Source organism: Tachypleus tridentatus, chromosome 8, assembly GCF_004210375.1.
Source record: "Tachypleus tridentatus isolate NWPU-2018 chromosome 8, ASM421037v1, whole genome shotgun sequence".
Classification (NCBI taxonomy): domain Eukaryota; kingdom Metazoa; phylum Arthropoda; class Merostomata; order Xiphosura; family Limulidae; genus Tachypleus; species Tachypleus tridentatus.
In genome coordinates, this window is record NC_134832.1 from 55,366,737 (window position 1) to 55,391,384 (window position 24,648).

At 34.7% G+C, this 24,648-nt stretch overlaps 2 protein-coding genes and 1 long non-coding RNA gene across 3 annotated transcripts in view; all 3 read right to left on the reverse strand.

Annotated features, from left to right (window-relative positions):
* LOC143222421 (neurotrimin-like) overlaps positions 1-24,648 on the reverse strand; it is a 215,813-nt gene that overhangs the window by 70,483 nt on the left and 120,682 nt on the right. The gene's annotated exons all lie outside the window — the stretch shown is intronic.
* Positions 478-4,789, reverse strand: LOC143222419 (sterile alpha motif domain-containing protein 13-like). The gene is made up of 2 exons (XM_076448921.1): positions 4,575-4,789; positions 478-1,264 (listed from the first exon to the last, which is right to left on the reverse strand). The coding sequence occupies exons 1-2, from the start codon at positions 4,743-4,745 to the stop codon at positions 1,124-1,126; spliced, it is 312 nt and encodes a 103-aa protein (XP_076305036.1). The 5' UTR covers positions 4,746-4,789; the 3' UTR covers positions 478-1,123.
* Positions 7,131-23,687, reverse strand: LOC143222420 (uncharacterized). Its single transcript, XR_013012232.1, has 3 exons — positions 22,914-23,687; positions 13,510-13,618; positions 7,131-8,144 (listed from the first exon to the last, which is right to left on the reverse strand). It is a non-coding gene; the product is annotated as an uncharacterized LOC143222420 (long non-coding RNA).

Here is a 24,648-nt window from a genome sequence, read left to right on the forward strand (position 1 = left end):
ATTTTTTTTAGGAGTACTAGGACCAGGACTTATTTGAGCTGCTTTGTCATTTTTGTTTACCCATAGATTTTTTTTCAAAACAGCTGCACTTCACCCAGCTGAGTACTTCTACTTTTTTTTTGAGAATTTAACCCCTGGGTATAACATTATATTATTTCAAACTATCAACAAATATACACTAATCTTATGCTTCTATGGACTGTATCCATCCAAAAACAACAGTGTTTAAATTTGATAAAAAGAAAGTTTATATAACAACACCATATATGAAAAATGTTAGGTTACTTCATCATTCAGGTTGACAATATTAAAAAAATCATAGTATTTCCCACACAATAAAATTCATAAAGAACAAACATTACAAAAATTTGTAACATCTCAAAAGAATAAATAAATATTGATACATTTGATGGAAAACAGTCTGATAATAAACAGCTGAGTCATGGCAACATTTTTAAACATTTATATAATGAATGGTTCAGAATTACACATATTCCATCTTTAGTAAATCTATGAAAGAGCAAATCGAACAAATTTTATATTTCATAGATTTGCTGAAGGTGGAATATGTGCCATTTCTGAAATATTTGTTACAAAAATGTTTAAGTCTTGTTGTGGCACTACTATTTAATAAATACAGATACATTATGTAATCTTTAATAATATTTAATTAACCAACTTTCATAGAACATACAAACTTGATTTTAGTTTGTGATACTATAATTATTAACATACATTTTATCTTAGAAATCCTGGTTACTAACTGGATGAAGTTCTTTATTCAAATGCAAATATCTTCTAAGTAACAGATCCTTTAATTTTTTTTTTTATTGTAAAGTTCCATGTTTCAGAAATAAAAATAACAAGAACTGCTTTGGTTACATATTATGCAAAATTAACAAATCATACAGGCAAATAAGGAGGTGGAAATCTCAAACAAATAAAATTATACGTAAAACATCTAATTAATAAAATAATTTTTTTTTCATTCTTTGGTTATTTAGCAATATTAACTTGCTACATCTATTTACAAAATACACTTAACAGTTCCTGCAACATTCTGAGAAATGACACAAAAGAAAACAATACAAAACACTTTGAATGTTTAATTTAGAAAAGACTGCTAGATTAGGTGACTGTTTGTTAGCCCAGCCTGAAGTCGTTTCACGTGACTGTAGATTTTCAGTGCCGGACCAAGTTTGATTGACAGTCCTGTCAGCACATCACTTCTCCTCATTAGCAGCAGGGATTTGCCATCAATTTCCTAAAATAAATAAAAAAAATTACTATAATGTGTCAGAGAAGATAGTGAGGAAGTACAAAAATAAAAAACTTATAATTAGGTTTTGCTTATAAGAGAAAATGATAAATGTTATTGAATTTATCAAGACAAAATGGTACAGGACCAGTGAAAATACTGATGTGTATATAGTTATTACAGAGCTTATTAAGTATTTAAATTTTTTTCCAACAGTGGAAATATTATTTTTTATAAATATTCTGATCAGCAAGTGTTAATGTGATTTTCACCTTTTCACATACATGTGCAATAATGGTAGTTGTCTTTATTTTTTGTCAATATTTTTGTTTGTAAACATCCTTTAATATGTTTTCCTACAATTTGTTTTTACCTTGCTTTCTGGGATTTACATGTTTTTACTATGTTTAATGCATCTGAAGTTCTGTTTTTTACTAGCATCAGAAAACTTTTTTCCCATTTCTCAACAGATTCTTCCCAAAACTCATGTTTTCCTCTACTGCTTTCCAAATTTTCATCCATCAGTTTCAGTTGTTTAATACTCTCATATAGTGTTTGTATTATTTTCTTATTCCATCTTCAATTTTATTTCTTTAAATGTGATTTTTTTTTATCCTTGCAAAATAGCTTGTTTCACCTGAATCAGTAGTTTGGATTTTACTCACTTGGTTTTGTGTTGTTATAAGTGTTTGGTATTTGTGTTTAGTAGCAGGCTTATTTCTTAAAACTGTTACATTGCTGTGCTTTCTTCTTTTATGAACTGATTTACACAAGTTTAGATTTTTGGTAATTTAGTGTTTATTATTGTGCATTTTTATTTAATCAGCAATTAATTTGTTTCTGTAATTAGTGTCAGATCTTTAATTCTGAGGTGAAATTCTATTACTTAATTTGAGCTTAGGTGTGTTTACATATTGTGCTTTTTAAAACAATGGATATACTAATTTAAATTTATATATGAATCACAGATTTTACTTACAAGTTCATGTCATGATCATATTCCACTCTGGCTAGGAAGTAAAGTATTTGTTTAATAAAAGTTGCTAAATGAACAATTCAATGACACTTACAGAAATCATGAGTGATTTAGTACTCAGGCACTATTTTGGAAGAGGGAGTATGAAAGAACATAGCAGTCATGAGCAGATTGCTAGTCATGTCCATCTGATTGTAAAAGTTCTTCAATTTGAAATGTTAGCCTGACCTTAACCAATGAGAATAAATATACGTTGACATTTATACAACATATTTGAAAATAAACTATATGCATGTTTCAATGGGTCAGTAAATATAAAAGCAGGGTAAGTGTCAAGTGTAGAAGCACACACACATGCACACATACGTCCTAAGAATAATTTAAAATTTACCACTCACTAGATAGTGTAAAATTATTTTTATCTCTTCAACATTAATTTTAATAGTTCATAGGAATTTCTCTTGAATTACAGTCCTGAAGTCTAATAATTAACATAATTCCTGATATCATCCTATACTCTTCACTTAACTAACATTCTGAAACTATGAAAAAATTCAAGAGTGATTCATTGCTCTCCTGTGATTTTCAAATACAAAACACTGTAGTATATTATCACCTCCTTATGTAATAGCTGTTGTTTCTTGGGTTCTGGGTTTTATATTTTCAGTTTTTTTCACACTTTTATTCTCATCTGTGATGCTTATTTATCTATTTTATTTTCTGTATCATAATTTTTTAAAAACATTTTCTTTTCCTCATTTTGTTTGTTGACTTTTATTATCCTTTCAGGTAATCCTCAATTTTTGTGAATACAAAACTAGTAACATCCTATATTTCTCTAGTTTTCTTCATTGTTTTGTATTTTCACTTTGTATGCCAGTAGTAATTGTGACAATTTTTGTTCTCTCTTATGTGTAATCTTAGTTGATGTCCACTATCTTCTCTGTTTCTTTTTCTGATGTTTTTTAGTGTTTCTTATGTTGATGTTTTTTTGTCATTATCTAGTTTGTATTTTGAATGGTTATATTTGTTAAACTGACTCCTTTTTGCTTTCTAGTTTGAATTTACTTATAGGTTTTAATTATTTTTATTCTACAATACATTATGCAAGATGTGGTCTTTTATTTTCTGGTCCTTTTAAATTGTATTTTCACTGTTTTATTTCATTTCCAACCATATTCTGACTATATTATATGATGGTATGTTTTATTAGTTTCACATCATGTTTGTAATATTTATTTCAGTTTCAGTTATTTATATTTTACATTTTTAAGACTTCTTACTTGAGATTAAAATACTTATTTCAAAAAAAAGATTATTGAAACTCCTTAGCTCTTCATTTTGTACTTTTCTTTAGCAGTTCTTTTTGTTTATTGGAATTTGTAGCTATTCAATATGAAAGATATATATTTATATTATTTTTACCTGGTGGAACGAAACTGTTTATGTAGCTATATTAATATTCTGCAAATACAAATAACTGACAACTGAACATTTGCTATAGTTATTGGAATAGCAACTTATGCATCATATATTTACAACATAATCAGACATTTTTTTCACATATTTTCCTTACTTTTTTTTTTCAAATTTCTTTCTTCTTGTAAATTATAATTTCACTAAATTAGCCCTTCCATTTTAGGCATCTAATTTTAGTTCTGTGTTTGATATTAATTCATTTATTATTTATTTTGTTGGTATTTCTTCCTTTTTTGATAAGCTTAAATGTACAGGATGATGATACTGTGTTTTGAGTGATAATATCGTAAAACCTATTTGTCTTAAAGAAGTAACAGTACCCCATGCATATGAATAATCATATGTTTTATATATTCAATAAAAAAAACTTTATAGATTTTCAATATTTTTCTACCATTCTCAATAAGCATACAAAGCTAATTTCTTAAAAGCTGCTGTATTTGAATTTATAATTAATTTATATATAGGGGATTTGCTTAATGAAAATATTGGGTTTACTTTATTACCACCATGCATAAATCAATAATAGCACTTTTTTTTTTTTTCCTGAATCACATTTTTGCACGTTATTTAAGTATATTACCCAGCTGAAGGTTACTTAACCATTGATATAATTAAAGAAACTTCTGCGATTAGAATATGTGGGAGTGAAAAATTATAGTAAACTACTTCAGGTATACGACTATTTCTGTTGCGTATATATCCAGACAGAACTTCATAATTGATTTTGAAATATTTACATCAGTTACAAACATTTAAACTGTGATTCATACAAGTGGCGCTACCTATAACAGTGCTTCTAATGATATTGTTGTTTCATAGATTCAGTTTCAACTTGAATGTTCCGATAGTTAGGCTTACCTGCTCTCGGAATGCTGGAGCTTGTTCTGGAAAACCTATCTCAGTGAAGAATTTTTCTACGTCAGCAATTGTCCAATCCTTAGCATCTGGAACAACTTCTGGATACATTTCAAAACGGCTATTTGAAGAAACAAATGACAATGAATGATCTCTGTTCCATTGCAATTTCATGGTGTCAAAGAGACTTAATAATAACAGTGCCCTCTATATCTATATTGGATGACGACGAATTAAATTTAAAATATCGAGTTTATTACTGGATATTAAATTACATATAGCTCATGTAACATAAAAGTTATTTGAAAAAGGAATTTTTATAAAGGCAGTAAATAAAACCAACATATGAAAGATCAAAATCGACTTTTACCTTCTAGTAAGTAACCCAACATAACCATCATAATGGTCAGACTGAGACGACAAAGTATGTTCCGAAAGAAAAAAAAAAAAGATAATGAAGATAGATATAAATCAGCGACTGAACTGTTTTTAAATTCTGTTGCTAAATAGACTAAAATACAGTTGTTCTAGCTAGGGACTAGTCTAACTTTATAAAACATAGTGCGATAAACACAACATTTTCAAATTAAATTCATGCGCATTGTTTCGTTTGTAAACTTTTAAAACGTCAAATAGGTAACACTAACATTCTTTGAAAAACGGTAATCTGAAAGGGTAGATTGCGCTATAGTAGGAAAGGCCAGCTCCTGCTTTATACGTAGAGTTTACAAAACTGTTTGAGACAATTTGGAGGTAGTCAAGAACACTCCTGCAGTATTTTGGGGTATGCACCATATGTCTTCATCCTTACTTAGACTTTTACACACACAAAAATGATAAAATAACAACAACAAAAACCAACGATAGACCGCCAAGTTTGTATATTGATTTCAAAGTTTTGAATAAATATATATAAACATTTCGACAACTTTAAACATCAAAAGCACCATCTATAAGGTACTTGACGTTTTGATAAATAAATTTAACAAAACAAGTTTGTTTGTTTGAGTAAAGCACAAAACTACTCCAATGGTATCAAAACCCAATTTCTAGTGTTGTAAGTCCGCAGACATACCGCTATGTCTCTAGAGGGCTTAAAGAAACAAAAGATAAAAAAATATATGACAACATAAAGTACAAAAGTTCAGATTAGGTAAAATAAAGGCCCGATATGGCCAGGTGGGTTAAGGCATTCGACTCGTAATCTGAGAATCACGGGTTCAAATCCCGTCGCACACAACATGCTCGCCCTCCCAGCCATGGAGGCGTTATAAAATGACGATCAATCGCACTATTCGTTGGTAAGAGTAGCCCAAGAGTTGGCGGGGGGTGGTGATGACTAGTTGCCTTCCCTCTACTCTTACCTTCTTAAATTAGAAACGGCTATCGTAAATGACCCTCGTGTAGCTTTTTGCGAAATTCAACAAACAAAGGTGAAACAAATCTTTATTATGACCACCTGAGATGAATATACAAAATATACTCAAATTTTAAAATACTGAAATGATATATATTTCGTATTTTAACAAATCAAATGTAAAAAGTAAAAGTTTTAATTTTTGTTATTCAATTCTAAAAATGAACTATACAAATTTTGGTTTTAAAATGTTTGATGCGATGGGGATTGGAAACCGCGACCCTCAGATTACGAGTCGGACGCTTTAGCCCACCTGGCCATGGCGGGTCTACTAAGTTTGGTAGGGCCTGATTAAAAGGCAGAACTTGTTCTCTCGACCAATTTGGTTTGGATTTCGCGCAAAGCTATACGAGAATTATCCGCACTAGCTGGTCCTAATTTAGCAGCGTAAGACTAGAGAGACGGCAAATAGTCATCACCACCCACTGCCAGCTCTTGAGCTACTCTTTCACCAACGAATAGTGGGATTGACCATCACTTTATAACGTTCCCACGCCTGAAAGAGCGAGAATATTTGGTGTGACAGAGATTTTAATACGGGACCCTCAGAGTACGAGTTGAGCGCCCTAAACACCTGGCCATGCCGGGCCACACTGTTTATTGTAGAGGTTTATTTGTGGGGTGGTGCTATTAAATTTATTTCTTCTTGCACATACCAGCACCATATGCTAGTTCACTGCTAATTTCTTACTACATAATTAAGATGACAGTTATTTCAGATCATAAATTTTGTCAGTATGTTCATTAAAGCAGAACCATTATGGTATGCCCTTGGTAGGAGTACATGGGAATTTTAAAGAATGAAAATATTTTTACCGTAGCTCATTCGATTGCTAACAAGGATCAGTGAAGTATTATTATTGTGTTGAAATTTATATTCTCTAATAGTTTGGAGAATTAGCCTCATAAAGTGAAAAAAAAGGCAAAACATTCCCTTGTCCTAACAATTTTGAGAAGTACTGTACACACACACATATATGCTAAGCTAAAAAATAGATATAATCACTAATATAAGTGTACATGTACTATGGTACCCTGTATAAAAAAAATTAAACCATGAAAATTGTTATAGAAATTCATGTATAAACGTAAATTAATTTAACAAACGTGTACATATCGAACAGTAAAATAGAGCAACTCACCTGAAGAAACCCCGGACAAAAGTCCTCCAATACAGCTGTGGAATTGTCATGTGCCGTGATAGTCCAGTGAGTAAGGTCTTTGGTTCTTACAAGAGCTTTACTTGGTCACTACAGTTCTTCTCAGAACTGACACATCTCTTTCGCTAACTGAAATGGTAACTCTTGTCATTTTGGTATACATCTTCCTCATGATTGCAAAACATCCATCTACCTGGATGCCTGACTGTGATAGTGACACTTTATAAAGTGTTATCTGATACAATATCATTTGCTGTTGTACATCAGTCAGAGGCTTTATGAAAAGTACTACCATCTTCAATACTTCCTCAAAAGCGAAGAGCAGTGAAGTGGTAGAAATGGACACACTAGTACCAATCTTAGTAGATACTGATTTCACAGCTTATTTTGCTCTCTTTGATGTAATCATAATGGTGACTGCTATTTTAGAGGTGATTTCCAGTGATGTAGAGGTAGCATAAGTGGCTGAAGTAGTGGCCATGTTAGAACCATCTTGACATTTTACTGAACTGAGTCGTGGAAAGTTCCTATCTGGATCCAGACTCTTATGATCCCACTCAGGCTGCATACACATAGATGCTGATTATCCTTCTCAGCAAAGTTTCCTTCAATGGGGCACTTATGTGGATATCTGCGACATTCGAACTACTTGCTTTTATTTTTAGATTTCTTGGCCTTTTTATCTTCATCATGTCAATGTGAATAGTTTTAAGTAGAGTGGTAGATGGTTGCACAGCTGGCAAACTGTATGTTCTAGGCTAGTTTGAGCACACCTTCTCTGCTGCTTCATATCTGGCATTAATTGGATGACCAATGGTGAGGCAGTTGGTACTGATTCAGGATGTTGAGTTTGTAGGGGCGGCTATATAGTTGTTTCTTTTACAGTCTACAACGCATGTACATCATCTAGCAATGAATCTTCATTTGTTGACTAGAAAAGCATGAAAATAAGTCCAGCCAGTCAGGGAAGACAACACCAGAAACTCTGTAGTATCACTAAAATTACAGAAAAACACTCAGTGTTAGTTCCTTCCATTTCAACAATTTTGTGGAAGCACTTGCAACATAGGATACTAAGAAAGCCATTGGCTTGTTCAGGAAAGGAAAATAGCTAGTGCAATTAAGAACTTAATCTTAATAGGTAAATTCAAGGCGGAAAATAAAAGCTCAAACAAGTTTTGACTGGCTGAAAAACTACGTCAAAGTGTAGGTTAAAGAGTTCCTTTACAAATACATACATTGCCCTGAAAATAACCTTCAGAAAGAGTTAAAGCATAAAAAAATTAAACATGGAGCTTCGTGTCAGTTGGCTACACTTGCTCATGCATATCCACCCCAAACATGATTCATACTGCCTGAACACTCATGCATCCTTCGCTGCCTCAGAGGTCAGTACAGTCAGACCAATGGTATATTGCAATTCTGGATTCATTCCATTACTATCTGATTATTAAATAACAACCTGGGATTGGTAGGAAAGAAATGGACAATAAGATTCTTCACACTAATGACCAACGTATGTTGAAAATCATATGGGTGTCAATTTGCTACCTTCATCCATGAAAATTAGTTTTAACTTACGTTTCCTTTCACTATTGACTTTGATCAGCAGCAAACGTCGCCTAAGAAAAAATTACCAGTTCTTTCCTTTATTTTTCTACCATCATTGAAATCTACACTTTCATGCTTAACTGAACTCATAATGATTTATGTTAAAATAGCTAAAACGTATTGCTGCAACTAATAATAACTAAAACAGTTATTATTAACTTTGCTATATGTGCTTTAACAACTTAAAATAAAAACACAATCCACCAATGCTTGAAAAACATCGTTCGAACCATGTTCACATGCACGGTTCTGAAACAATATATTACTTTCATTTCTTATGGCAAACTTCAACACCTACATAACATTTCAGTATCAAATATGAATTATTCCTTTCTCACATTATGTAACCAGCAATCTCACTGCTCCCTAATGTATTTCAGATGAATATTCACAGTTGGCTTCATATATCACTTAAATACTCTTATCAAACTCTCGTTTTCTCTACCACAAGTCGCTCACTGGTCATGTTCTACCCGTTTTGGTTCACTGCCGGTTGAACAATACATATGAATGACTTCATCTGAAGTTTCGTGCATGCATTCCACACCCCAAATATATACATAATTGCAAATAAATATTTTCATTTATGTAAGCATCCAACAACTTAAACATATTGCCATCTGCACAAGGCTACTGACAGACTGACTCAGGCACATTAACAGAACAACCACGCAGGCTATTTCTGCAAATGTTGTTCTGAGAGCTATGATCCTGAAAAACAAAACTGCATAGCCAAAAATTCCAACAACGAAGTCTGATGGAAATCCTAAAATACCTTAAGGTCCATTCTGGGAAAAACAAACAGCGACATTCCAAAGAGAATCCCAAAAACGTCATCTACGAAATTCCCTGTTCCTGCGATACATACATTGGAGAAACGGGAAGAAAAGTCGTGACAAGAATAAAAGAACATAAAAATAGGACAAGACTCATGAAAACACAATATTCAACCATTGCAGAGCAAGCCACATCAGCTGGACACAGAATAAACTGGGAGAAAACTAGAATCATCAACACAGACAAATTCCGGAAGAGAAGAAAAATCAAAGAATCATTTTATATTAACACTGTTAAACCTTAACAGAGATTCCAAATTAAAGGTGAGTTACCTGTGGCTGCAATTGGTTGAATCTATAGGAAATCTCTCCTCCAATCAGAAACAGTGACAATCAAACCAATCATAACACGCTCTCAACAATCCACCAGGACACTATAAAAGACCAACAACACCTACACACACACTGACCTGAAGACGAAAAGCGGAAAACCTTCGAAACGTCGTCCTCTACACTTGTGTCTCCACAACAGGCAGTTGTCGTCCATTATACAAAGTTTCATCATGAATACTCTGCTTAAACAATCTATCAAAGAAAGATCTATATATATATCTTACTACCACATGAGTGTTAATTTTGTATTCCCCTTTAAACTGGCCCAGTATGGCCAACTGGTTAGGACTTTCAACTCAGAATCAGAGGGTCGCGGATTCAAGTCCCTATCACATCAAACATGCTCGTCCTTTCAGCCATGATGGCATTATAACATGATGGTCAATCCCACTATTCGTTCGTGAAAGAGTAGCCCAAGAGTTGGTGGTGGGTGGTGATGACAAGTTGACTTCACTCTTGTCTTTCGCTGCTAAATTAGGGACGGCTAGCACTACTAGCTTTTGTGCAGATTTACCCAAAATTCAAAATAAAACCAAAATCGAATATCCTTTAGCCCTTCCAAAGTTCAGCAGGTTGAAGTGTCACACAACTAATGAAACATTGGAACATGCACTTTTTTAGTCTTTTATTGTTTGCCTACAACTGAGAGGATTGTTTACTTCTAAACGTGGCAGTAGAAGAGCTAAGTACTGTTATCAAAATATCTGAGGTAGAAGACCACATTTGAAACTAATTCGAGAAGAGATTAGCTAAGTTGGTTGGTTTGGCGTTTTATGGCGCAAAGCAACTAGGCTATCTGCGCCTGAGATTAGCTAAGACCATGAACAACTAAATATATATGCCTTCGCTTGTTTTAGAAGTCTGATCAAGTTATCTCGTACTGTTAAACCAAAGATGAAGTTACTGAGAACAAATAACACAGGAGAATAACGTTTCTTACAAGAACATTTTAAACTTGTTTTGAGAATTTACTAATTACCAGAAATAAATAACACAGGACAACAGGATTTAGTACTCAACATGAGAATCGGAACTCCACAGTACAAATTTCCAAATCAGATAGACATTTTTTGTGTTGGTGTTAAAATTATACTGCAAAACGGATACATTCACAAACAATTTTTGTGTGAATCCTAATAAAGGCATTATGTTCCTTTTATCTCCGATACCTATGTACATCGACCGTAGTGAGATAGAGGGCGCTGTATTATTCAAGTTACTTCAGTGTGAGATCTGCATCTGGTGGTGAAAAATGAAAATCCTAACTTAAACACGAGTGAAAACTGTGTTTTAAATGTAAATGCATAATATTCAGTGTATTAGCAGTGTTTGATAATGTCCTGTGCGACATATAAATTCGCCATCACCAACTAAACCCAATCGTTCGCTTTTTTAGCCAATTGAGCAATAGGCGCCCTCTCCGACTTTGCACCCTGGTAATAAATACTTCAAGTAACAATAAAAACGTGTAATTTATTAACTGCTTGTGTTTAGTTAAAAATTCCACCAGCTGGTGACATAGTACGAGTTCAATTTAATGACTTGCTATATTCACAATTCCTGATACTGATGGTTGATTTTACACATTAATGTACATATGTATGATTTATTCTTTTATTTTATTTTAATTATCGCAATAAACTCGTGTATTTTATTATTTTCAAGTGTTAGGTTACCAACATTTCTGTGAATATGCAGCAACTGTAATTTTTAATCTAAAAGCGTCTTAAAGACATGTGAGCTAAAGGCCAGGTCATGGGTTCCTCAGATTCAAGTGTTCTGTTGACAAAAGTAGAGGAAGCGCCATCTGTTATAAAGGTTTCGTTTGTATCTTTGAACCGAATTACGGGATTCGCTGTCACTTTTTAATACGCCTAACACTAAATGTGCGAACATGTTTCAACGACATCCTTCGTCGCCAAAACATAAGAAATAAAATTGTCCAATTTTTTTAACTTAATTTTAACTTGACGTTACTACAGCTTAGCATACGGGAACTTATTATTGTTATTTTTATTTTACTTAGAACTTACCTTATAATAGCTATCTATGTACAGACGTCTTTATTTTAGAACTGATTAATTACACGAGAGGCATCTAGTCAACAGCACTAAACGCTATGCCTTGGACTATTCTTATTTGTTTGACTCACAATATATGAGCACCAATCTTAATCATCTTATATCGCACGTACGGTCCAGTGTGGAACAAAGGGACGCAAACCGATATCCGTCAAATATATAGCTCTAGTGCTCTAATCACTAGGCCACCTCCGATCCAAGTGGTCTTCTAACTTACGTTTAATATGAGAAACAATGAAATACATTTACTAAAGTCTGATTTAATTAGCTTTATTTAATGTTTCATTTGTTATTTGTGACTTAACATTTTAGCCCTTCAACAGCACAATGTAAAGGTTTAAAATCTTAAAGTTACAGGGTCCGATTCTCGTCGGTGGACTCAACAGATAGCCCGATGTGGCTTTGCTATAAGAAAATACACACTACACACTCTCTTAAAAGTATTTTCACTTATACTGTTTGCAGTCTTGGAAGGAGTTCTTTGACGTCAGGAAAAAAAGCATTAGACTTACATCTATGCTAAGAGATGGCGCAAGCATAGATTATCAAGGAAGCTCAACTTTATTTTTGACAGCGGATATTCACATGATTAAGACAGGGTAAACTCTTCTTAAATGTATCATAAATTGCACTAAGGTTAAACAAGCTAATATGTTCAGACACTGCGCGCTCACTGGCTGCTAAAGGAGAAAAGGATAGAGACGATGACGTCACAGTTTCTCGAAATGGAATAAGAGGGTGCGTTACTAGGATCACTAAGCTGTCATGACACTACACTACATAAGTTGTTTGGTGCCAGAGAGGGTATTGCTAACATATTTCACGTAACATAATTCGAATGTTACTTAACAGAAAGGGGTCACTATGAGTTATAGTTCCACAATGCAGCACCGAAAGGCGCTTGGTATGACGAGAGCACAGATAGTTCGCGAGTGAACCGTCAGAGGTTGATGTAGATCAGAATGACATCAACCTTACAGTAATCAACAATACAAGTCTTAAAATGAATAATTTGGTCTAATTTACATAACGTTGTTTTTATAATTATCAAGTTATGGCTCCACTTTATAAGTGAATCATTAAATGGGCTATTCTAATCTTTACCTTCTATCAGCATTATAGTTTTAGCTAAAATATTTTAATAAGATGGCTGGTGTTTAAACAGACAGATAGTGTTAGCACAAGCAGTGTTCGTATCGTCAAATGATCTGACTCAGATTCTACAGGCGGATGACACTACTAAGGACAATGTTTGAAGGATCATCGATTAATCAATAATTTTACCTTATTTATCTAGCATACTATTTAAAAATTTTGAAAAAAATGGATTTCTTTGTGATATCTTGTTTAAATATCATGCAATAATTTACCGTACAATTTTATTGTTTAAAGAGTTTGGCTTTATGGGTTAATCATATAGTTATGCTAGTCCTCCACCTATATAACAATCACATTTATTGTGTAAACATGTTTTTGACGAAATATATAGTTTTCACTTACATTTTATAGGCTCCTCGCTAGTACAGCGGTATGTTTCCGGATTTACAACGCTAAAATGAGGGTTCGATTCCCTCGGTAGGCTCAGCAAATAGCCTGATGTGGCTTTGCTCTAAGGAAAAAACACGCATACATGTTTTACAAAGGTTGGTAGTATTTATATAGGTGTATAATATTTATTAGTGCAAGGTTTTACACAAATTACAATATGCGCAAATTAAGTTAAATTAAAGGAACCAAAATGACAATTGAGAATATCCAAATAATGAATCAACGCATTCTAAATGTTATCATTAAATGAGGTGTATTCATTAAAGACATAAGCTTTATTTCCGATTTATGCATTCAGCTCGCTACGACCAGAAGTCATTGATAGCGTTAGTACTAAGTACACAACTCTTGATGACAAGAAACTCACTTGAAATAAAAATGTATCTCAGAACGGCTGGTATGGGTATTAACACTTTCATTGATAAGGAGAGAACAACGTTTCGACTTTCCTTGGTCATCTTCAGGTTAAAAAAAAAGAGAGGTGAACTCTTTCATAACATATGTGTATATTATGAATCTAGTTAATTTCTTCAAAAGCAGAACGATAAGGAAAAATCAATGATACACTGAAAGTGTGTAATATAAGGAACAAAAATCTACAAAGTGTAACCAAAGAGCAACTTCCGTTACCACACGGATAAAAAAAGAAAACAGTTATATGTGTAGATATTTACTATTGTGTATTTATTTTTTTATCTATGTTTGTTTTACCTTAGTATATAAATTTAAAAATGCATGCAACGTATATTGTGAACTCACCTCCGTTCTCTAAATTTCTAGATTCTCGAGCGTAAGAATCAACAATGTACGATCGCTTTAAATACATTCGTAGATAAAAAAGTCACCCTGCTAGCGGAGTGAGGCCAGCTAAAGATAGACAGCTAACTAGCTTAAGCGAAGTGTAACAATATAAATTCAAGATTAATATGCTCGTTGTGGACCTGAACCGTCGATAAAATATTCAATTCTTAACCAAACAGAAGACTGATACTGTTACTGAGTTTGTAATTTTTTTTGTATATAAATCATTATTTGTAATAACGTTATCATAAACTGTATTGTTGTTTGTACACATAAACATATTTGTGCTAAGAAATAAAATTGTGTGTATCAATCTTGTTGGCAAATATCATAAATTGAATACATATTAATATTTAATTAAGTTCTAAATTAAAATTCAGATTTCCAGTTAATTGAAATAGTAACACGTAACTAACGCAACAATAAATTAGAGACTCATTCGAGGTAAATTACAGTACGTAATATAATCAACTGGGGGTTCGTCCAGGATAAATTATAATATGAACAGACAAAACATGAAAGCGTAACTCATAATTTCGAAAAGTTCCACAGATGCAGGAAAAGTGTGCTTGGCTAATTATCAATTATTTTTTATCTTAGGAAATGACCTAAGAATAATTCCCTAGGTAAACCCAGTGCCATACAAACACACACACACGCGCACGCATTTTTATAGCAGCTCATGACGCCATCTAGTGTTAAACGTACTACATACAGTTACGACAGAAAGTGTTCGTACCCCTGCGTCGTGAGCAGGTTTTTCCTCATAACTTAAAAAGTGTCATGATTAGGATAATGAAAGTAGAGTATATTATAAATATTATAATGACACACATCTACATATATTTTTATGTAAATTGAACAACAAATAAACTGTTTATAAACAAATAACCAAACATAGGAGGGGCAGAAAGTGATCGTGCGTCTACCTTAATGGTCAGTTGTGTAGCCTTTCAGGTGAATTACTTGGCGCAATCTCTCCTCATAGCCCTCCATGATCGTTTGACATTACTCGACTGGTATTTCTTCCATTCTTCTTTACAGAAGGCCTCCAACTCTTGCAAGTTTTTCGGATGACGCTGATGAACCCTGGTCTTCAACTCATGCCAAACGGTTTCAATTGGGTTGAGATCGGGTGACTACGATGGCCACTCCAGAATGCTTATATGGTTCCTCTGCAACCAGGATTGCTCATATTTCGATGTGTACTTAGGGTCATTGTTGTGCTGGAAGATCCAACGACGCCCAAGCCGCAAGTTCCGAGCATCATTCTTGATATAAGTGTCTAATATATCAACGTACTCTTCTTTTTGCATGATTCTGTTGACGCGGTGAAAGCTGCCTACACCAGAAGAGCTGAAGGAACTCCATAGCATGATCGAGCCACCTCCGTGTTTAACTGTTGGGACGGTGTTCTTTGGAAGATTTCGTTCCCCCTTCTTACGTAAAATATAGCGAACATCATTGTGGCCGAAAAGCTCGATTTTATTTTCGTCTGACCAAAGAATACTCTTCCAATAGGTAAAGAGGGTTTATCTACACGCTTTCTTGCATACCTCAATCGTGCTTCTAAATGAACAGGCTTTAAATATGGAGTTCTACGAGGATGGCATGCTTTGAACCCAGAAGAGCGTAACATGTGCGTAACTGTAGAGGTGCTTACTTTAACCCATGTTTCCCTTATCAGTTTCTGTATGTCATTACGTGTTAAACGAGAGTTCCTACTAACTTCTCTGAGAACCTTCTTCTTGTTTCTCTCTGGAATTTTGGTGGGACGTCCGGAACGAGGGAGGTTAGCAGTTGATCCTGTAAACATAGACTTGGCAATTATGTTTTGAACGGTAGATTTCGGCACATTAAGTTGTGTAGCAATACCGGAAAGAGACACACGAGACTTGTATTTTACAATAATTCGGTTTTTTAAATCACTGGACAGGTGTTTCCTATTCGTCATAATGACCAAGCATATAATGACGGAGACTGCGCTATATTGCCGGAAGTAAATTTTTTGCTGGCTAAATTCCAATAATTTTGAACCAAATGTCTAGTTCTGGAATGGTATAATGTAGTTTATTCGCCAAACTAAACAAAATTCTTTCGGGAATATCATTTTTTTCATACGTTCTGAAATGTACGAACACTTTCTGCTCCTATTTTTGGTTATTTGTTTATAAACAGTTTATTTGTTGTTTAATTTACATAAGAAATTATGTAGATGTGTGTTAGTATAATATTTATAATATATTATACTTCTATTAGCCTAATCGTGATACTTTTTATGTTATGAGCAAAAAAACCACTCGGGTCGCAGGGGTACGAACACTTTCTGTCGTAACTGTGTGTGTTGTACACCTTCATCCATTAATTTCCATTTCTGTTCAATGCTGCGAGAACGATTTTGTTTTTTACTCATTTCCGTATCAGTTATAAACTATACTCAGTATAACTGATCGCACACTAACGCTGTCTGCATATATCCTTATCTTTTTATTAGTTTTCACTTCCATCCCTACTGGCACTATCGGCCCGGCATGGCCAAGCGCGTAAGCCGCGCGACTCGTATTCCGAGGGTCGCGGGTTTGCGCCCGTGTCGCGCTAAACATGTTCGCCCTCCCAGCCGTGGGGGCGTTATAATGTGACGGTCAATCCCACTTTTCGTTGGTAAAGAGTAGCCCAAGAGTTGGCGGTGGGTGGTGATGACTAGCTGCCTTCCCTCTAGTCTTACACTGCTAAATTAGGGACGGCAAACACAGATAGCCCTCGAGTAGCTTTGTGCGAAATTCCAAAAAAAAACAAAAAAAAACAAAATACTGGCACTACAATTTGCTTCAATACTTTTACTTCCATGACAGCAATCACGACCACATTAAAGCACGAGTTGTCTCATCTCTATTCTAATAAACATCTCCACTCACTGTTAGGGGGCCGGCATGGCCAGGTGGGTTAATGTGTTCGACTCGTAATCTTAGGGTCGTGGGTTCGAATCCCCGTCACATCAAACATGCTCGCCCTTTCAGCCGTGGGGGCGTTTTAATGGGATTGATCTTCGCTAGTCGTCACCACCCACCGCCAACTACCTTCCCTCTTGTCTTACACTGCTAAATTAGGGACGGCTAGCGCAGATAGCCTTCGTGTAGCTTTGTGCGAAATTCAAAAACAAAACAAAACCACTCACTGTTCGAACTTTGCTTACGTTTCTCCTTCATTGAAGTAACACGCCTAAAATTTATCTTTACTTTCTAAGAGCTGCTTTCTGAAGGTAAATAATATTTTAAAATATTTAAAAAACTATTATTATATTTGCGGCTAACATCATCAGTTCTTCTAACTGCTACACTTCATACCTTGGTGTTGATCAGTGGTTAAAAAGATGGGGAGCCGTGGTGGCAGCCCTCAGCCACTCCCCTTCCTTTCGGAACAACAGGAGGAGGTGAAACAGTATTATGAGACAATTAAAAAGTTTATGGAAGAATTACACCGAGAGGAACAGGTTGACTATACGAGTAAAGTGGTCTTTATGGGGAAAGGTCAAAATTGGGTCTACAGTTTAATGTGTTTGGAAATGATGGGTGTGGCCACCCTTTTACCGAGTCACGTGGTGTTGTCCAAGTTACAGCGTGTGTGTGTGTGGTTGTCTTATGTAATATACAGGCATATTTAATAAAATGATTTACTAGATACTTAATTGTAAAATGTTTTCTGACAGAAATGATCTGGTGCACAGGTTAATTCCCTCGACCCACATTTCCACCTGGTGTTGGGTGTTGAATTTACGTTGCAGCTTTTTTTTTTTTTACTTTCCATGTTTCTAGAATTAAAAATACTAAAATTTAATTCGTATCAACACATTATTATAAATATGAACAACTTATATCATTATATTTAAACTTCAACGTTCATGAAAATGTAGGTGCAGCATTATCATATAATACTTGGCCAATTTGCCCATTAAGAAGAAAGGTCTACCTTTTGAAAACGCTCGAACTATAGTTTTTATTTATTTCCACCAATACTTCTTGAACCTACGTGTTTTTCTAATAACATTATGAAATTACATTACTCTGTAGTATTAAAAGATTTTTTTTTACAAAAATGACGTGCTTACAGTGCACTCTAGCGGAAATATTCTGTATAACTAGACTTTAAGAATTTCTATGAGGATTTTTTACAGACGAAGCGTAACTATTTAGTATTAGGAAGGACGTAAAGTGTAACTGTAACTTTGGCAGTAGAAAACGATATTTAATATCTATCACTGAAACTCTTGGGATCGAACCCCCTGAAGTCCATGTATTTTACAGAGTGGTACACAAGTTAATTGATCGAGAGCAATACGATATTTTCTAACCTCCAGCTACTTTAGACCAACGGGACTTGGTTCTTCAACTAAAATATCATCCACGCAGACAAGGTTCAACTGTGGGAAAAACTAACTTTTGCAATCTCATGTACGTCAAATAATCAATCCATGCTCTTTGGAGTTTAAATGTTCTTGGTTATAATATGGTGACAGCTAAAACATCTAATTAGTACATACACTCTTGTGTTGTTTCTATGGATTTAGAAGATAGGATAACAGCTGAAGTAATAATTTTGGACAAATCGCTGTCTGGTGGATACTAGATGGTGTTTTATATAGTTTTCTTAATAAAAAGGCCTGGCATGGCCAAGCGCGTAAGGCGCGCGACTCGTAATCCGAGGGTCGCGGGTTCGCGCCCGCGTCGCGCTAAACATGCTCGCCCTCCCAGCCGTGGGGTGTATAATGTGACGGTCAATCCCACTATTCGTTGGTAAAAGAGTAGCCCAAGAGTTGGCGGTGGGTGGTGATGACTAGCTGCCTTCCCTCTAGTCTTACACTGCTAAATTAGGGACGGCTAGCACAGAGAGCCCTCGAGTAGCTTTGTGCGAAATTCCAAAAACAAAAAAACAAAAACAATCTTAATAAAACCAAATAATTATGTAAGAAAATGTATTGTACGAAAATACAACCTTTTAGTTAATAATAAGTGAGCTGATCGTTTATTCGCTATGATTAAAATCCATCGAAAATTGTTCGTTTTCACAAAGAACAAAATTGATCGTTAAAAATATTCATACGCACTGTGTTTAGTCTTTCCAAAGATCGAAAAACCAAAACCCATGCACGAAAACGTATTATTTCATTTCCCCAATGGCTGAGCGATGGAAACAGCAGATACTTTCAAACATTTATTACGATAATTTTGAAGAAAACAGGAAAAGTGAGGAGGATAGACTGGTTGTACTGCGGGTCGTCTGTAAAAGATACACAAATAATGACGTCACGACTTTACTCAAAAAAAGTAGTTCTCAAATTCTTTTTGTATTTCATACACCATGCATCCCAAACTTCTATTTATTATTAATATTTTTACGACTATCGTTTTGCTCTTCAATAGACTTTCTTTTTCTCGCTCACAGCGAGATATTTCGTCAGCTTTTGAGTTCATCAATTCATCAAATAATTTTGGATTATTCTTATATCAGGATCGAACTGTTGGTGCTGAGCGCTTCAAGACTTCTGGGATACCTAATAACATACGATACGTAAATGTTAGAACTCAGTTTTATCAGACTTCAGTGTCGTACTGCATCCCTCGTAGTAAGTGGAGGAGACGGGGAATACACAATATATTTATAGAAGGCCTAGGAAAAACAACAACAAAAACATACGATATTATGCAGTAACCATTGCTACACCGTGTGTTAACTGTAAACGAAAACACGTCACGTTATTTCAGTGTGCGCATTCTCCGGAAATGCTAGGAGAAATGTGTTGGATGTTTTGAACATGCCACGTGCTCCAATCGATTAAGATGTAAAATGTTTATAAGCAAAAGTGGAATTGCGGCGGGAGAGAGACTAAAACAGTAATGTGCTTGTTCTTAAAAAAACTAATTAAGCTTGAGATTTCAAGCTCTTACGAAATAACCATGACAATCCCAAAAAAGAGCAATTTCTTCCTTCTTCCGTAAGGGGGATATATAAATATATCAGGCCTCTTCTCTACAGTTATTCAAAGTGAGGTGATACGTGCACCCCTTCTCTACAATCATCTTGATAGGTGTCTATGAACTTAGTGATCTGATTTCAGTACCATGTCGTTATTTCTATCTTTTCATTGTTTCTATGCTCTCAGTAGTAGTGAACAAATTCACACAGTTGCCAGCAGTTAATGGCAGTTTTAAACTAGGGATACTGTCGGTTGGAGCACCCACATTTTCAAAATGTTTAGACATTCATATAATTTCTCGAAGCAAACTTGCTAATACGGTTAACTCTGAAAGCTGGCGTGTCTGTTGGTTCAACGTCTTATATATCTCACCTTTTTATACTATTCCCATTTGTAATTTGGACTGAATTGTCTTTGTCCGTCCTGTACATGTGGCGTTTTAATGTAGTTGTTTCAAGAAATCTAACAACAAAATATTACAGGTATTCTCTTAAATCCCTAGGTAACTGATAAAACTAACTAACGACACACACACAGAGAGAGAGAAGCATATATTAACATAAAAGCCGTAGTAAACTGAGACAAAAGCTTTCATTTATGCTTGGTAAGTATAAAAACTTGAAACCAACATTATACCAATCAGTTGTGAAAGGCTTTTGCAAAGAAAAGTGAAACCTGGAGTTGGACATTTTAAATGTCCTTCATGGCACCGTGGTGAAACAGTACAACTACAGTAAAACTTTTCCCACAGCAAATTTCCTAATAACTACAACATTCACGATATACTCAAACTTCGAATGATTAGGGCTAAAACTGCAAACGACAGTACTGAAAGACAGCCAGTAACTTATTCAAAAATTCGATGTAATTATAAGGATCACACAGGATGCAGACTAATAGCATATGCCCTCTTCCAATGTTCAAACATTTGTTTGCTTGTTCTTAAGGCTACAAAATAGGCTATCTATGCTCTGCTCTCCGTGGGTATCGAAACTAGGTTTTTAGCGTTATAAGCCCGCGCAGTTTCTGCTAAGCCACTGGAAGAGGGGTGGTTGAAATAAGTTTTATTCTGATTATCCCAGTCACATACAAGATGTTTGGACTAAGCCAGCATTGACATAACATTACTTTCTGAAGGAGACAGAGATATTTTACGTGCCATATCAATGTTACAAAATCTTTAAGAAAGAATGAACACAGTTCTTTCACGTTATATAACTTAAGAAGGTTCTATGACGTGCATAACTTGTAGAAACACTACACAAGAGATATGTGGTACTTTTTGTCAATCAATATTCATGAGCTGCGTTAAACAATTGGTGGAAACTGTATCTGGAAATCAACCAATAACGTTTAAATTCACGGCAAGCAGTGTATGGATGCTGGCTGTGTATTGTCATCATATGTTTAGGATAGTTGAAAATCAATATTGAAACATATTTAAGCAGTGTTTAAATACCATTCTGGTGAGCAGTATAAGGTATGGGCCATACAGGTAATGAAGTTACGTTGTTTGTTTTTGAATTTCGCACAAAGCTACTCGAGAGCTATCTGTGCTAGTCGTCCCTAATTTAGCAGTGTAAGCCTAGAGGGAAGAGAGCTAGTCATCACCGCCCACCGCCAACTCTTGGGCTACTCTTTTACCAACGAATGGTGGAATTGACCGTACATTATAACGCCCCCACGGCTGAAATGGCGAGCATGTTTGGCGCGACGGGGATGCGAACCCGCAACCCTCAGATTACGAGTCGCACGCCTTAATACGCTTGGCCATGCCGGGCCCCATGAAGTTACGTGTAGTGAGCGAAGGACAACTCGAAAACCTTCCACGAGTTCTTCTCCATTCACTTATCATCAAAACGAACGGTTGAAACAGTTCTCACGTATCAATCATTTGTAAAATAAAATTCACGCGAGTGAAACGTTTAGATGGTCAATACAATGGAAAGTGAAGTTTCGCTCGTAAAAAAAGAGCATATTTTTGTTTTTGGTATAAACACAAAATAAATAAAATATGTGGAAACGAAAAAGGAATAGATACACACCCACATACTGACGTTTATTTATAGAGATTTCTGCACTCACTAAATAATGCTGTCTTTTTTTTACCTACGTACAAACGATAAGATATCAGTGATAACACAAACAAAATGTTGTCAACCTTATGAGGTTAATATTTAAAACTTAAGCAATTTTAAAGCAAAATGAACGTTTTCATTACGTAAAAACTGATGTCTACACAGTGGACATTTCAGTGTTGTAAAGATCAAAATATCTTGTTTGGTTGGAAACTTAAGTAATACCGTGTAATAATTATAAACTAGCAATTCATATATATATTTTATACACTAAAAGGCAAATATTATAATCTTATGACAATAATAACAACTAAGAATATTCAAAACAGCAGCAAGCACATGCAGACGACATGAAGGTAAAACAAAGTCACTTTCGATAGGTTTGCATGGAAAAAAATGCTAAACGAACAGATTTACACTTTAAAAAAGTTTGGTACTTTCACACGTATAAATACAAACAAAAACGTCCCATAGTCTGTTAACTAGAAAACAATAATTTTACAAACCTTTTGGTGGCCTCTTTTGTTCTTTCGACAAACTTGAACTTAAGAAAGGTTGGTTTGTTGTTTTGTCTCTTGCTTTAGTTTTTTATAGTTTTATTCCTTTTGAGAACAAAATAATAAAGAGTTTATACTTGGTCCTGAATAATGCTAGGGTAAGTGGAAATTTGCAAAACCAGTTCCGAGGTCAGTTTTTAGACTGTTCCAACGTTGATCTTTGTCCATTACTTTTTCCAACTTATTGCAGGATAATATTGTCAGAACCGAAGTTTTGAAGATTTCTTTTTACCTGTTTCCTCAACATGAACACAAGTTCCTATTTTAGCCACTAATTTTGAGATCGACTGACCTACTGCGTCCTACATATCTTAAATCGTGCAAACTGAACAACTGTTCGAACTGTAACTTCGACAACAGTTTAAAACATCCTGATAGTTGATACAATCTTTGTTATCTACTTTATGATGTTTCGGTCTATGCGACTGAGTCAGGGCGTCAGTATGGTTTACGGCCCTTTCGATATGCTTCCTTTACATGTGACCAATTCGCAATAAATATAGGCGTATTTTTCTCACCCGAGGCTGGTCGGCTGTATTCAAAATTAACTATTCGCAACAATTATTATTAATCTTTTAGACCTAAAACAAAGTTTTGGGATACAAAATGAATAACAAATATACCCTTTACACATTGTAAATGTTTTGTCTGTATTTCTAAGAAAGATCATACCATAAAGCAAAAACTCGATGAATCAGTAACGACGGCTATTACAAAGGCAACACATGCGCATTAGACCGCGCTTTGCACTATGGGATTGTATTACCAGCGCTCTTGAGTCCACAACAGTATCTAGAGTTTAAACATATATAACAAAATTAAGAAATTTATGCATTTCAGAAAAAAACGCACACAAAAACACTTTAAATCATTATGCTACAAATATTAATAAGAAAAATCTCTGTCAAGTTGTATTTAAAGTATAATTTTATCGAATCAACCAATGCGGTAAGCACATTTTTTTTATTATGTTGATAGTACCAAACGTCTGTAAAAACTTTTGCGATAAGAAGACATTGCTAGAGCTGTTGTATATTTTCTTTTCAGATTTAACGAACTACAGGAGTTAAATCATTAACTATACAATTTAATTCTAGTTTGAATAAAACTGTTAAAATTATTCATGCAAGTCAACTATTGTTCACCAATAAGGAGAACAGAGAGATACAAGCACCAAACAAAATTTAAAATAACAACGAAGAAAGTGTTTGCGTGACAAAAACTGTGTATCTGCAACCATGACGCAGACGCTTCGTCATGGCGCTTGACAAGGTGATTGTACACTTTAATTCTGAGATAAACAGTCAGACAAGATCATTGTTATCAGTCAGAGTGTATAAAAGTTTTAAGTAATTTGAAATTAACGAGGAAGATTTATTAAGGGAAGTTGAGTGTATAAATATTTATAATATCATGTAAAACTATGAAACAAATAGAAACTGGAATGACATAAATTCACCGTTAGAAAGTGGGCGGGGTAAACATTTCTCCAAGTCAGTTCATTTAGCTGGGGTTTCTCTAGACAGTGGATAGATAGCCAATATCGAAACGTATAGACCCGGCGTGGCCAGGTGGTTAAGGCGCTCGACTCGTAATCGAATACTTGTCACACAAAAATATGCTTGCCCTTTCAGCCGTGGGGCATTATAATGTGACGGTCAATCCCACAATTCGTTGGTAAAGA

Bases quoted from the DNA above. Each gene is read 5' to 3' on its own strand.
- LOC143222419 (XM_076448921.1), bottom strand. From the start codon at position 4,745: ATGAAATTGCAATGGAACAGAGATCATTCATTGTCATTTGTTTCTTCA. The intron at 1,265-4,574 runs GTAAGCCTAACT...TATTTATTTTAG, and splicing joins CTCCAGCATTCCGAGAGCAG to GAAATTGATGGCAAATCCCT.